At 47.8% G+C, this 15148-nt stretch overlaps 1 protein-coding gene across 2 annotated transcripts; it reads left to right on the top strand.

Annotated features, from left to right (window-relative positions):
- The first annotated feature begins 9957 nt into the window (after positions 1 to 9957).
- dclre1b (DNA cross-link repair 1B) lies at positions 9958 to 13480 on the top strand. 2 transcript variants are annotated; one of them, XM_083675282.1, is made up of 5 exons: positions 9958 to 10061; positions 10420 to 10633; positions 10787 to 10952; positions 11083 to 11265; positions 11424 to 13480. In XM_083675282.1, exons 2-5 carry the CDS (start codon positions 10442 to 10444, stop codon positions 12686 to 12688), a joined length of 1806 nt encoding a protein of 601 aa, XP_083531408.1. In that variant the 5' UTR covers positions 9958 to 10061; positions 10420 to 10441; the 3' UTR covers positions 12689 to 13480. The 2 variants fall into 2 exon arrangements, with proteins under 2 accessions (XP_083531408.1, XP_083531409.1); XM_083675283.1 differs by having other exon boundaries at positions 10007 to 10071; positions 10432 to 10633.
- The last annotated feature ends 1668 nt before the right edge of the window (positions 13481 to 15148 follow it).

The following is a 15148-nucleotide window of genomic DNA, read 5'->3' as shown; positions in this document are numbered from 1 at the left end:
CCCAGGGATGGAGTTCCGGTTTTAATAGGATTTCAATAAAGGTAATTGCCAGGGGATAGTGGCATCCTCATTGTTATCATTTTGAATGTATACCAATGGGCAGTGTGTAATGGTACTTAATGTGAGGATGCTTGAGCAAAACGTGGTGATTTGAAGCCTAAATCTCAGAGACTGTGGAACCATACTTTAACACAAAACACTAAAGGTGTATAGAAGGATTTTGGTAAAAAAGGCTACTCAAAACTTGCAATAATGTAAGTCTCTTTGATGATAAGAGACATATTAGGAACAAACTGGAGACATTAAGCTCTGGCTCTAGCTGAATATACAGTAGGTGGAAGAGTTATGGTGATGACAAAATGTGCAATATACAGTACTGTTGTTTATCAGTGTCATACTATCAAATGTTATTAAAACAAATATCTGACTGTAGGATCCAGATGTTAAAATGATCAATAGATAATGTTCATCTTACTGCTGTAAAACTATTATTGGTTTGAGCTGACAATGGCTGACTATGAATGTAATCATGTAAATGTGAAACTGTAGCAGCGCGTCGTCTTCAGTTGTGAACACGCGTCTCTTTTTCAGGGTCTTAAGGCACAACCCCGACAGAGCACCGCTGGGGACAAACAATAAGGACAAGAAGGTGTCTGTGCTGACACCAGGGTTTTGTAATCCCTCAATTGAATTCATCACTCTCTCTCAGTTCCTCAGTGCAACAGTGCTGATCCTTTTCACAGGAGATGACCAGGGATAAGACATAGGCAGCTGCAGGGAATAGGGTTTCATTCCAACTGAGGAAACTGATGATTCCCTGCCCTTTTAGGGGCTGTGTGCGTGAGTGTCATGGCTGAACATCCACTCTAGTAGGAGAGAGAAGAAACACTTAAGATGCATTTATCCATCTCCCCTTCCGGCCGGAGATAAGACTTTTTGATCCTCCTCTCTGCTCTCTTCATATGAGTAATCTTATCAAAGACGTACCACTAAAGAGGGTGACTTACATGGCTTTAATCAGCCATGAGTTTTTTAATTTGTCTGGACTGGCTGATTTCAAAAGGCCCAGAAAAGACTACATGGAGATTGTGTGACTATCTTTACTACAGTATTATCAACTGTTTTGCATATTGCCCAGTTGGGCATAAGGCCCTATTATTGGACTTTTTATTATGAGATGTAATATAAGTCTATTGTGACTGCTGTATATTACTTAGACTCCATGCCCTGACTGTCTAATGATGCTGTGTGAAGTGGGTGACAATCGCTGTCCAAAACTGGGATTAAGTGAATTGTGCTTATATTGTCAACAGAAACCTTTAACTTAATCCACTACCTGTATCTTGATGTGATGATGAAATATGTAGGACAGTTGTACATAACACTCTTGGAGAAGATTAAAGAGAATGACTGAATAAATATGATACAGTATCACGTTCCTCGACTACAGTAATGTCACTGGTGCCACTGTACACCAGTGTCTAAACAGCTTGTGTTTCTTATTCACTGAAGAGCTGGTTTGAATGTTGCAATACTCTTATCCTTAAGTCACAGAGAGGAAGCTGAAGTAGGGGTGGTTCATAACTTATCAGTCACCACTTCCGGATTTCTGATTATTTCACAACAATCAACACATTTTTCATATAATTGTGACTTGCTACCGTTCAACAGCTTTGACAAAAATGTCATTACCTACGCATTTGATAAGGCAATGCAGTGGGCACTTCTGAGAAAAGAGCATTGCCCTTTTACTGCTTCAATGGCCCATTTCTGCAGTTTCTTGATATTGGAAGAGCAGATAGGGATCTGGCCAGACCATGGGATCCCAGCAATAGCTTCTCAGTTGGTGTTACTTGACAGCAGAATCTTTGCAAGTGTTATCTTTCGGCTTCTACAGCTTAAGAATCAATACCACAGGAAATACACCAGACATGGTCCTTTTACTTTAAATAATACATAGCTTGTCATGTTTGTCCTTGAAAATCAATTGCTGGTTCAATATTTCGGGTATTTTACATAGAGAAATATGATTCCTCCTTTTTCCAATATGATTAAATGTTTTTACTTTTTCTTTTCAATTTGCCAGCATTTCCAGAGGAAAGTCCTTCTGGTTGAGTGTACTTGTGGATATCTAGTTGAAGGCTAAGACATGAGATAAGTGGAGAATAAACCACAACCTTTCACATCCATATCACCACCAGATTGTGAAAGGTGACTGTGGGGGGACATGCAGCGTTCGGCCTGTAGAGGGAGCTACAGGACCGTGGCCGGGGTTGTGTCGGCGAGACTTTTGTTGCACACCTGCTGCGAATTAAGTCTCGCCGGCGAATGTTTAAGATGGGTGTGCTTCTGCCATTTCAGTAAGGGAGCTGAGCTGGAAACGGCGAGACAGGCGAGGAGAGCTGAGAGCGGAGTAGAGAGAAAGGGCGACTGGAAAGTCGCCGAGTGTGCTCAGAGACTGAAAAGTCGAACCACCGAACTTTATGAATAAACGGGAAAGTTGTTCCTTTAACCCAAACGCTGCGTCTGCCTCTGTGTACAACGGACATTGCTACATTGGCGCCCAACCTGGGACACAGAGGACTAGATGGACGCGCTAGCAGCGGCAATCGCGAGGATAACGCTCGTGTTAGAGCAACAGTCAGCCCTGCAGCAGACCCAGCAGGCGACTCTAACGGAGCTGACGGCGGCGAGGCTCGCGGGCGGGGCCGGCGGGCCGGCGCCGGGGACCGGAGCGGCACCAGGTCCCCCTAAGGTCCAGCTGCAGAAGATGGGGGACCTGGACGACCCAGAGGCGTTCCTCGCGGTGTTCGAGGGGACGGCGAGGATCTCGGGGTGGCCGGACCGAGAGTGGGCCTACCATCTGCTGCCCCTCCTGTCAGGGGAGGCGCAGCTCGCGGCCCACAGTTTGCCGGCGGCCGCCCAACGGGATTACCCGTCCCTGGCCCGGGCGATTCGGGACCGCCTGGGCCTGACACCGGAGGAACACCGACGCCGGTTCCGGGCCATGACCATGGAGGAGGGGTGCCGGCCCTTCGCCTTCGCCCAGCGGCTGGGGGACAGCGCATGGCGGTGGCTGGACCCCGAGAACAACTCGGCGGTGGAGGTCGGGAACCGGGTGGTATTGGAGCAGTTCCTCGCGGGGCTCCCGGCCCGCACCGCCGCCTGGGTCCAGTACCACCGCCCCCAGGACCTAAAGACCGCCGTGGGTCTGGCGGAGGACCATCTCTCCCTCCCACCGCGAGGGCCACAACGACCAACCCCGGCCCCGCGGCAAGGGGGGGGGGGACAACGCCCAGGAGGAGCCGGGGGAGCAGAAGGAGGGAGGCCGGCGCCCGCCCCGAGAACGAGATGGCAGGAGCGCGCCGATCCGGAACCAGCCCCGGCCCCGCAGAGAGAACCGCGAGCGACAGGGGGGGTGTGTTGGCGGTGCGGACGGCCGGGCCACGTGCAGGCCGAGTGTCGGGCGATGGACGTGGGGCAGGTCGTCCGCATCGGCGACATACCGGGCCCTCCCCCCGGACCAGGAGCGGCGTATCGTATTCCGGTAAGGATACAACGTGATACGCACCAGGCGTTCTTGGATTCGGGCTGTATGCAGTCCATGATCCAGGAGCGCCTGGTTCGACCGGGGGCACTGTTGAAGGCATCGAGGGTGCGGGTGAGGTGTGTGCATGGGGACATTCACGAATATCCGCTGGTCGCTATCGAAATTCATTTTGAGGGGAGAAACCATAGGGTACAGGCGGCGGTTAGCCCACGCCTCACGCATCCCCTGATTCTAGGTGTGGATTGGGAGGGGTTTCCTCAAGCGGTAAAGAGGGCTACCGGGATGCGTGCACGACAGCTAGGGAGGTGTGTGGCGTGTAATGTGCTCTGTGCCGAGGCGGCGCCTCGCGACACTGCCGGGGAGCCGGAGCCGGCGGGGGCGCCTCACCCCGAGACTTCCTCGCCGAACTATCCGCTGCTAGGCGACTTCCCCCTCGAGCAGTCTCGTGATGAGACCCTCAGATCAGCCTTTGACCAAGTGATAGCAATTGATGGTACTTTGATACGGCCAGACACAGTGCGCGCCCACCCCTATTTCGCGATTATCAGCGACAGGTTATACCGAGTAAGTCGTGACTCACATAGTCAGGAGGAGGTAACCCAGTTGCTGGTTCCCCGCAGCCGCCGCGAAATGGTCTTCCAGGCGGCTCATTTCAACCCCATGGCGGGCCATCTAGGGTATGACAAAACACTGCACCGTATAATGGCTCGATTTTATTGGCCGGGGATTCGGGCAGAGGTGCGTAGGTGGTGCGCATCCTGTCGGGAATGTCAGTTGGTAAATCCCCCGGCCATCCCACGGGCCCCCTTGCGGCCCTTACCATTGGTCGAGAACCCCTTCGACCGCATTGCGATGGATATTATCGGGCCATTTGAGCGGAGCACACAGGGTTATCGATTTGTGTTGGTCTTGATAGATTACGCCACCCGATACCCCGAGGCAATACCTCTGCGCAATACCTCTGCCAGGAGTGTAGCGCAAGCATTGTTTCAAGTCATCTCCCGCGTGGGAATCCCGAAAGAGATTCTCACCGATCAGGGCACTAATTTTATGTCACGCACCCTCAAGGAACTGTATGGCTTGCTGAACATCAAGGCGATTCGAACCAGTGTTTACCACCCGGCCACGGACGGCCTTTGTGAGCGGTTCAATCGGACCTTGAAGTCAATGATCCGGAAGTTTGTCCACGAGGATAGTCGGAATTGGCATAAATGGCTAGATCCCCTGTTGTTTGCGGTGCGGGAAGTTCCCCAAGCTTCCACCGGGTTTTCCCCGTTTGAATTACTCTACGGCCGTAAGCCCCGGGGTGTCCTAGACCTGTTTAAAGAAAATTGGGAGGAAGGGTCTAGCGACAGTAAGAATGAGATCCAGTACGTCCTCGACTTGCGCACAAAGCTCCACGCCCTAGGGGCTATCTCACGTGAGCATTTGCTGCAAGCCCAGGAGCGTCAGAAACGCCTGTATGACAGGGGGGCTACCCTACGAGAGTTTACACCGGGAGACAAGGTGCTCGTACTGTTACCCACCTCCAGCACGAAATTACTCGCGAAGTGGCAAGGGCCGTTTGTGGTCACACGTCGCATGGGGGACGTGGATTATGAGGTTATACGCTCGGACCGGGGGGATAGCTTGCAGGTGTATCACGTCAATCTCCTAAAAAAATGGAACGACGTGGTCACTGTTGCTCTGGCTACGATAGTTCCAGAGAGAGAGGAGTTCGGTCCGGAAGTCCCAAAATCGAAAGGTAGCACTCCGGTCGATATTGATACCCATCTCTCGGCTAGCCAGGCCGCGGACGTTGCAGATTTGCAGCTTAAGTTCGCCGACGTGTTCTCTCCCCTGCCCGGTCGGACTACGCTCATCGACCACCATATAGAAACGCAGCCGGGTTTAACGGTGCGCACGCGTCCCTATAGGTTGCCGGTGCACAAACGAGACGTTGTGTGCCGGGAGTTGGAAGCCATGCTGGAGCTGGGTGTGGTCGAGGAGTCCCGCAGTGATTGGTGTAGCCCCATCGTGCTTGTCAACAAGCCAGATGGGACTATACGGTTCTGTGTGGATTATAGACGGGTTAATGCGGTCTCCAAGTTCGATGCCTATCCGATGCCCCGGGTCGACGAGCTCTTGGACCGGCTTGGTACGGCCAGGTACTTCACGACATTGGATTGCACGAAGGGATACTGGCAGATTCCACTCTCGCCGGTGTCCCGGGAGAAAACGGCATTCTCCACTCCGCTCGGGTTATTCCAGTTCACCGTGCTCCCTTTCGGGTTGTTCGGAGCCCCAGCCACTTTTCAGCGCCTCATGGACCGTATTCTGCGGCCGCACGCCGCCTATGCTGCGGCCTACCTAGACGACATTGTCGTCCACAGTGACACCTGGCCGCAGCATGTGCGGAGGGTGGCTGCTGTTCTGCGGTCCCTGAGGCAGGCGGGGCTAACGGCCAACCCGAAAAAGTGCGTGATCGGGCGGAGGGAGATCCGGTATCTGGGGTACCACTTGGGACGGGGGGAGGTGCGACCGCAGATTGAAAAGACTGCGGCTATCGCCGCCTCTCCCCGGCCCAAGACAAAGAAGGAGGTGAGGGCCTTCCTGGGGCTGGCGGGATATTACCGCCAGTTCGTACCGGGGTTTTCAGAGCTGGCCAGTCCCTTGACGGACCTCACCCGGAAGGGGGCCCCGGATCCGGTCCAATGGTCGGGCCAGTGCCAGGGGTCGTTCGAGGCCCTTAAGGGGGCTCTTTGTGGAGAAACGGTCCTGTATGCGCCTGATTTTAACCTCCCTTTCTCCCTACAGACGGACGCGTCGGATAGAGGGCTGGGAGCAGTGCTGACCCAGCGCGTGGAGGGGGCCGACCGGCCGGTGCTGTACCTGAGCCGTAAGCTGTCGGAGAGAGAGGGCCGGTACAGCACCGTGGAGAAGGAGTGCCTGGCCATCAAGTGGGCGGTCGGCACCCTCCGCTACTACCTGCTGGGTCGCGCCTTCACCCTCTACTCCGACCATGCCCCCCTCCAGTGGCTCCACCGCATGAAGGATGTAAACGCGAGGATCACCCGGTGGTACCTCGCGTTGCAGCCCTTCAACTTTTCCGTCGTGCACAGACCGGGGGCGCAGATGGTCGTGGCAGACTTCCTCTCCCGGGCAGGGGGGGGGGAGTAGGTCGTCGGCCGTCGGGTCCCCGGCCTGTGTCGGGCGGTGGGGGTATGTGGGGGGACATGCAGCGTTCGGCCTGTAGAGGGAGCTACAGGACCGTGGCCGGGGTTGTGTCGGCGAGACTTTTGTTGCACACCTGCTGCGAATTAAGTCTCGCCGGCGAATGTTTAAGATGGGTGTGCTTCTGCCATTTCAGTAAGGGAGCTGAGCTGGAAACGGCGAGACAGGCGAGGAGAGCTGAGAGCGGAGTAGAGAGAAAGGGCGACTGGAAAGTCGCCGAGTGTGCTCAGAGACTGAAAAGTCGAACCACCGAACTTTATGAATAAACGGGAAAGTTGTTCCTTTAACCCAAACGCTGCGTCTGCCTCTGTGTACAACGGACATTGCTACAGTGACCTTTCTCTCCAGAGACCTGTTGACCTTGTGGTTATTGTTTCCCCCGTTGTTCACATTCTATCGCCCCCCCCCCCCCCCCCCCACACACACACACACACACACACTTTACATAAGAAAAAGCACCTGCCCTTATCAGTCTGTGCATGCCCCTGCCTGAGCATCTCAAACGTCTTGCAGTGGATAACTGTGATTCTAATCTTTGTAAGGATATATGATTTGAAGGTATTTTGTATGTGGTAATTGGTTTTATACTGTATCATTTAATTTAATCTAATACATTTTTAAAATTAAGAGTCAAGGATGAAAATGGTGTTTGTTTACAAGCCATTCATACGGAGGATTCCAAGATGTTTCCTAATACAGATTTACAGGTCAAAGATCAATTAACCTGAGCATCTCAAACATATTGCTGGTGGATAGCTGTTATTATATAAGCTTTCCAATGATATATGTTTTTTTTATATTTTGTATGTGTTAACTTGTTTTATAGGGACAATATGTTTCAAATGTATCAATTCCAGAGGCATAGACCTATGAGACATCTCCAAATGCTACTGACTGACCCCCCCTGGCTCATGGACTACTTGCTTGCTCTTCACATTCTCTTCAAAACGTACCCCTGTTCATGTGCACGAATATCAGCCCATTCTCTCTATCATTGTACAAGGATTTCCTATGACTAGATGGAGAGGCTAATGAGCCCATACTGTACATGTGGTATAGTACATACAAATAAGCATTTTGTTAAGGGGAAAGTCAAATTGCTCAGGACACCATATCATGGTATCCCAGTATGCGGTCCATTCATTCCCAGTTAGGTAATTTCAGTTATAAAATGTTCTCAGGCCCATATAGTTTAAGAAGCTGAGCAAAAGCAATAGGTTTACCACCTGGGGAGATGCTCTTAATAGATTTTGAAGCAAAGTATGATTTATGTCCCCCTTGGTAAGAGAGGAGAGTACGTGCTGTGTGGTAAAATGGTGCTGTCTCCCGTACAGCAACCACAGGTACAGAATAATCCTGAAGTGAGTGGTGTGCAAAGTGGGGGGAAGGGGGCACATTGTGTTGCCAGGGAACAGTCATGTCCCATTTTCAAATATAACATTAATGTAACATTTTCCTATCTTTTGTCACCATCTAGTGGACAATTAGAGACAGTAAGTAGACATATTTACATTGGGTAGAAAGTATTCTATTCAGAAAGTTGCTGAATGTCCTTTTCTACAGAATATTCTCATCGTTAACTCATTCATCACTGTAATTATTAATGCACAGTGAGGACAGTACAGATTTCATTGTCTCATTCATACAAGCATGCACACATCTTTTGATAAAAAAACTAAGTATATTTAACAATGCAAAAGGACAACCCTCTCCAAGGTCCTGAAATTGTGAGGCTTTGGTTATGGCTATGGCAAACAAATATATATAACAAAAAGATCAGTTAATTAAATTAAATTCAATATGACTTAATAAATTAACAAAGGGCAATTAGAGGGTCATAGTCAGTGCAGGCAAAATCCACAATAGTCCACAATACACCATAATACACATGATCCAACAATCCACAATAAAACAATAATCAAAAGAATAGCTACACTTAGCCCAGAACACTCAGATTTTTAGTCCAAAGACTTTTTGTCTTGCTTTCACATCACTTTTAAGAAAGGGGACAGGGAGAGGAGGCCACCTGAGAGGCCCGCCTTTTTGATCTACCTATTTAGCATAGAACCCCACTATTATCGCTATACCCCTCTTTAAACAAATATTAAAGGTCTTTTTTAGGAGTTAATCTACTGGACTATAACCTTTGACTATCTAGACCAGCAGTTCCAAAACATGGGGTCGGGAGCCCATGTGGGGTCCATTGATTTCAAATTGGGGTCCCTTGAGAAAATCAAACTAACCTCGATTTGATAAAAAAAAGACACAAACATTTTCATTTTGTCTGTGTATTGCACCTGTAGCCTATATTACAGTGTTTTGGGGTTCATATTCAACCAGTTAGAGCATATTTTAGGTGATTAGAATACACTTGATGCCATTATTATGTTTTGGCATAAACCGCAATTACGTTTTTTGGGGTCATAGGAAATGATTCATGTCAATTTGTGGTCGCGAGAATCTGTTTTCTCTGAACGACAATCACCGGCAGTTCCGACAATAAGACTTCCGGTTTCGTTTTCGCGATTTCTAAATAAAAGGGCGACGTAATAGATCGCTGTAAAGTGTATTCACAATATTTAATAATATTTTTCATGAATTAAGGAAATATTACGTAACGTATAGATTATACCATTTTATAAGCATTTTTGATCATTATAATGTACATATTCGTGTAATTACATGTAATTTTACATAGGGCACATATGACTGTTACACAAATAATTTTCCAAGGCTAAACATGATTTTTACTACCACTCTATTCAGCAGCAGAGTTTCAACCATGAGGCGTTGATTCATATTCTCGAAGTCCTGCTGAATAGTGTGGTAGTAAAAAATCATGTTTAGCCTAAGAAAAGTATTGGTGTAGAGTCCATTACACAGTCTTTCATCAGGGTAATTAGGTTATTAGAAGAATTACAACCCCTTAAAAACAACAATAATACATTGAGAGGATTCAATGTTTATTTCCAGATATAGTTTAATACAATGTGTTGCATAATGTTCCTTTTTCCATATTTACTATTTCTAAATGGTTCAAAAAGTTTATCGTGGGCGCTTTTATTTTGAAGAAATCCTCATTTACATGCACCCGAGATAGGTGGGCGGAGTTCCACTATTATCGATCACAGAACACAGATGTCGCGAGACAAAAAAGTTTGCGAACTCCTGATCTAGATCACTACAGGGGTTTCTTTCTCTATTGTGTACAGTTCTGTCTAGTGTTTAGGGGGGCGTGGTATGGCTGCTAACAACAACAATGTGGCGGGATCACAAAAAATGGGAGAACAATAGCTGGGTAAAGAACGGTAGATAGCTAATCATGATGTTATTCGGTTTCTGTCTGCCGTTTTTGTGTGAAATCATAGCTAGCTAGTTATGTGTAGCTAGCTAACGTCTGCTACTTAGCTAGCTAGCTATCATAGCTAACATTCGTTTGTCAACACAGCTAGCTAGCTATAGTAGCAGGAGCTATCTCACCTTGCATCACAAGATACTCTGTAGTGTAGTAGCCAGACACTATACACGTGGGCACATTTGATTATGTATCAACAACTGGCTAGGACTAGCTACCTTAATTGGTAGTTTATGTAGCTATGGCTATTTTGATACTGTGTCTAGCACTGACTTGCCATTGCTTGCTCCATCTTCTCAAGAGGATGTTCCAGAGCTGTGATAATGAACGGTAAAGTCATCCCCCATACTCCTCTGGCCGTGGACGTCTGGCAGGTGCGGAAGTGTCAGCATGTCCGCTTGTTCTTCCTCTCACACATGCACAGTGACCACACTGCGGGCTTGACATCCACCTGGACCAACCGGCCCATCTACTGCTCTCCAGTCACTGCTTCACTGCTGAAACTCAAATTACAGGTGAGAAATAAAGTGTGATATGCTTTAGGCAAAATAAGTGTAGACGTGATTGAAATAGTGTTTTGAATATTCTAGCTAGCAACATTTGATATGCACAGTGTTGTAGTACTCTATGCTTCAATGTATATGACACCCTCCTCTCTTACCACTCAGGTCAAGGAGAAATGGATCCATCCTCTGGAGGTGGGCGAACCATACATGCTGCCACTGGATGATATTGGCAAGGAGAGGTTGACAGTCACACTTATGGATGCTAATCATTGCCCTGGGGCTGTCATGTTTCTCTTCCAAGGCTACTTTGGCACCATATTTTACACTGGTTAGTCTGTCTGTACAATCTCTTTGTACAATCTCTTTGTACAATCTCTTTGTACAGCATGTATTGTTTTGAGGCAAGAGGTATAGGCGACCAGGCTCAGGGCTAACCATCTTTTAAAAATGTATTTCAGGGGACTTCAGATACACTCCATCCATGCTCCGTGAGCCGTGCCTGAGAACCAACATCACTATTGACATCCTGTACCTGGACAACACTAACTGTGACCCCACGCGTACCTTGCCCTCCCGACAACGCGCCACTCAGCAGATCAAAGAGATCATCCGCAGCCACCCTGGCCACAATGTTGTCATTGGTGAGGTGCTAATTTATATTTCTCAAAATATGCACTTCTCATATATGCACAGTAGTGTTGTGCATATATGCTTGTATGTACTCCAAATATCGCAGTGTCTCTTTGCAATGTAAATAGTTACATTCAGAGGAGTGATAGTCAATGTGCTTGTGGTGCAGGTTTGTACACTCTGGGGAAGGAGTCCCTGTTGGTGCAGCTGGCCATGGAGTTTAAGACCTGGGTGGAGGTTAGCTTCGAGAGGCTGGAGACCCTCCGAGCACTGGAGCTGCCGGATGTCTTCACAACCGAGCCAGGAGCCGGCCGGATCCGAGCTGTGAACCAGTCAGAGATCCATACCGCAAACCTGCACTTGTGGAACAGGGTGCACCCCACCCTGGCCATTCTGCCCACCAGCCGGCCACTTGTCTCCTTCCACCCCAACATGCATGTGGTGCCCTACTCTGACCACTCCTCCTACCAGGAGCTGGAGGACTTTGTATTGGCCTTGCGGCCCACCTCCCTGGTCCCCATCGTGGGGAAATGTGTCCCCTCCTTTTCCACCCTGCTGCCTCGCAGGAAGCACCATGACATACTGGTACCCGAGTCTGTCCAGAACTACATGTGCCAGTCTGCAGTTCAGCAGCCCACCGTACCTGGCTACAGCAGCTTGTCCTGGCGACATGGCCTGCCTCCCGCCCGGGGGGTGGTGTTTGAGTCCCCCTCCAGGAGCTCCAGGCCGTCCTCAGTGGACGCATGGGAGACAAGGTCCCTGGAGCAGAACACTCTGGAGGAGGAGGAAGATATGGACACTGAGATGGATGTAAATGATACAGACTGTATCCTAATGGATCTGAGTAAGGAGGCCACTCCCAGTAAGAAGAGAGGGGGGGCTCAGGACCTGTGGAGCCTGAAGGTGGTCCATAATGTCTCACAGGACCTGGTGGAGAATGTGCCATTCACCCAGAACAACTTTGCCCCCATGGAGATACTGAGAAAGACAGTTGTTTCACTGAAGCCCAGAAGGGTGAAAGAAGCACAGAATTTGCCCTATGACAGTGTTGCCGCCTTAAACCCTTGTGCAGAACTGAATGACACAAGTGCCCACAATGGAATCACAGGCCAAGAGGAAGACAGTGTGTCATTATTACAGATGAGCTCCAATGATGGTGCTTGTATGACTGCTAGTAGTTCCACTGAAACACAGCCCGAGCCTATAAGAGACTGTGAGAGGACCCTTATACTGCTGCTGACAGACTCCCTCCCTTTCTCAGATGAGGACATGTCTGGCAGGTGTGCCGTCCTCGACCAGAGCCTGTTGGACAAGTTCAGCCTCTCTCCTTCAAATGTCACCCGTCGACATAATAGTGCCCTCAAGTTCAACTCTGCCGTGGAGAACTTACTCACAAATGACAGACAGGAGCAACGTGAATACCAATGCTGTTGATATGCCTTCATTAAGAGGCCTCTTTTTGTATTGTATTTCTATTTTCAAAAGCACTTCAACTGTACTTAAAGTATGTTCAAGAAAGACCATGCACACAATGTTTGGATTGTTAACATTTTCAATACCATTATAACCATGTGAAACTTAGCATAAAATGCCATGTAGTGTTAACTGTGGTGCTTACCCCCATTGGCCTGCTGAGAGACTGTAATGTTGCTAGAGACACAATGATAGCATTGAAGCATACAAGCGAGTAAATAACAATAGCATTGATCTATCACCAGCATCTTGGTGCCTACTTATGTGTGAATTATACACTTACTGTAATAGCTATTTTTGTGTACACCTCATGTACACAAACACTTCATGGACTGTCTCATCTATTAAGGTGCAGTATTCACTCCTCAACACTTGGACATGCCAGATGGACTTATTTTATCTCCCAAAACGTTCGTGGTGAATAAATGTCACAGCAATGAGAGGATTGTGAAACTTTTATTTTCATAAGGTTTTGAGTTACGTTCCGTAAATCAGCACCTTGAGGGTTCTTTTATTCTTTTTATCTTAATATCTCCTACAATGTGTCATAGTGATCATAGAATCATGTCTTAAATGTGAACGGTCTGTGAAAGACAACATGCCTAAGCCTACATTATGTCATCTATACCGTTCAACACATAATCACAGTTACTGTTAAAAACAAAAACAACTAAAAAATGGTTCCTTGTTGATGTATATGGAGGCAAAATTAAATAGTTGAATAAAGTTTCAGATTTTGATGTGAAGTTGAAATATTGTACAAATGGCCCTTCTTTCTAAATTTGACCAGAAGATGGCAGCAGCTTGTTGATGACATTGTCGACAGAAAATATCAAATGTAGTTTCCGAAGAATGCATGTGTTACTTGTGAGAGTTCAGACCCAGCTTGATTCAGCATGTAGTGGACATGTATAACCAGCATTTGTGTATATATATATACTTGTAAATACATATTTTACCTTCAAGCTCTGCAATAGAGGCTGCATGTCTCCTGCTCCTGTCCTCCAGAGGTGTTATCCTAAACAGGATCTCATCAAATGGAGCTCCACTGCAACAGCTGACACTCATTAGTAATCAAGGCAAAAGGTTCCAACTTCCAGTGGTTACTCATACTGTAAGTGAATTTTACAGTAGACAATTTAACACACAAATGTATAGTGCAACACACAATACAGCACTGTTGTTGAACTTGCTCACACTTATTATAAAACCCCCTATGTTTTTCTTCTTTCCTTCATATGATCCATATGCTTATGATAAATGCTACCCCACCCTTATACTGTAAGGTGACAATTTTGGATTGGACTGTAGGTAGCATAATTACTTGCATCAGTATGTAGCTGTGTGCAGCAGCCTCCACCACAGGAACTTCACAGCCCTCCATGTTTCTCATGTGCCCTGGGGCACAATCCACAGAGAAACACATCCACCAACCACTAATGAAACATGTGACCTTTTCCTCTCAGAGCAGACAGCAGGAGGAGGTGTACTGAAGTACTCAAACTAGAGCGACCTGGAGAGTGTCTTTATCAGTGTCTCAGGATAGAATAATCATTGATGGGGCGCTCAGTGGCGTAGCACACTAAGGCGCATACCATATCATTGCAAGGTCCCTGGTTTGATTCCGGCCATTGACATATCCTGCATGTCATCCTTCCTGTCAATCTCTACTATCTCTATCCCAATAAAGCAGAAATGCCCTAAAAATATATATTTTTAAAAATAATTAAAAAAAAAAAGAATAATAATTGATTATGTGATACTAATATATACAGACACTGCACAGTAAATTTGCTCTATACTCAGTCAGTGATAAGCTTTTTATTCCTACCACTTTGAGAGTAACAGTGTTGTTCTGTTTCATTAATTCTGTGTCATCAGGGCAATAAACGTGGCTCTGTATGGCGCCTTCCCTCTCAGCTTAACAAATCTACACAACATCACGCAGAGGCATCATAAAGTCATCAGAACGTTGTCGGAATTATGTTTAATTTACATGCGGTGCTAGGAGGACTCTCTTGGCTTCATAAAGGGTGAATGACTGGCTCCACCACAGGGACGCTTTGCATGAGGATTGAGGCAGGGCTTCCTGCCTGCCTGTCTGCCTGCCTGCCTGCCTGCCTGCCTGCTTGCCTGCCTGCCTGGGATTAACAATCAGCTGGGGGCTCAGGGACCCCAGCACCCCATGGAATGCTGATGATGTTCCCTCGGCTGGCGTTGATGCCTGACGGTCAGGAAAACTGTGGGGCCAGAGATGTAGAACAGTTTCACAGCAAAGAGGATGGCCCTACACACATGTACAATATATTAGAACAGAACAGCTGCCACTGTATATTGCCCGAATCTAGGACTGTTGATTTAGAGTATGTTGCTGTATGTACTGACAGAGGCTACAACCCAGCTAAGATTGCTACAGTATTT

The sequence above is a fragment of the Argentina silus genome (genome assembly GCF_951799395.1).
Source record: "Argentina silus genome assembly, chromosome: 8".
In the NCBI taxonomy this organism is placed as follows: Eukaryota; Metazoa; Chordata; class Actinopteri; order Argentiniformes; family Argentinidae; genus Argentina; species Argentina silus.
This window is presented reverse-complemented; position numbering and strand designations above follow the sequence as displayed.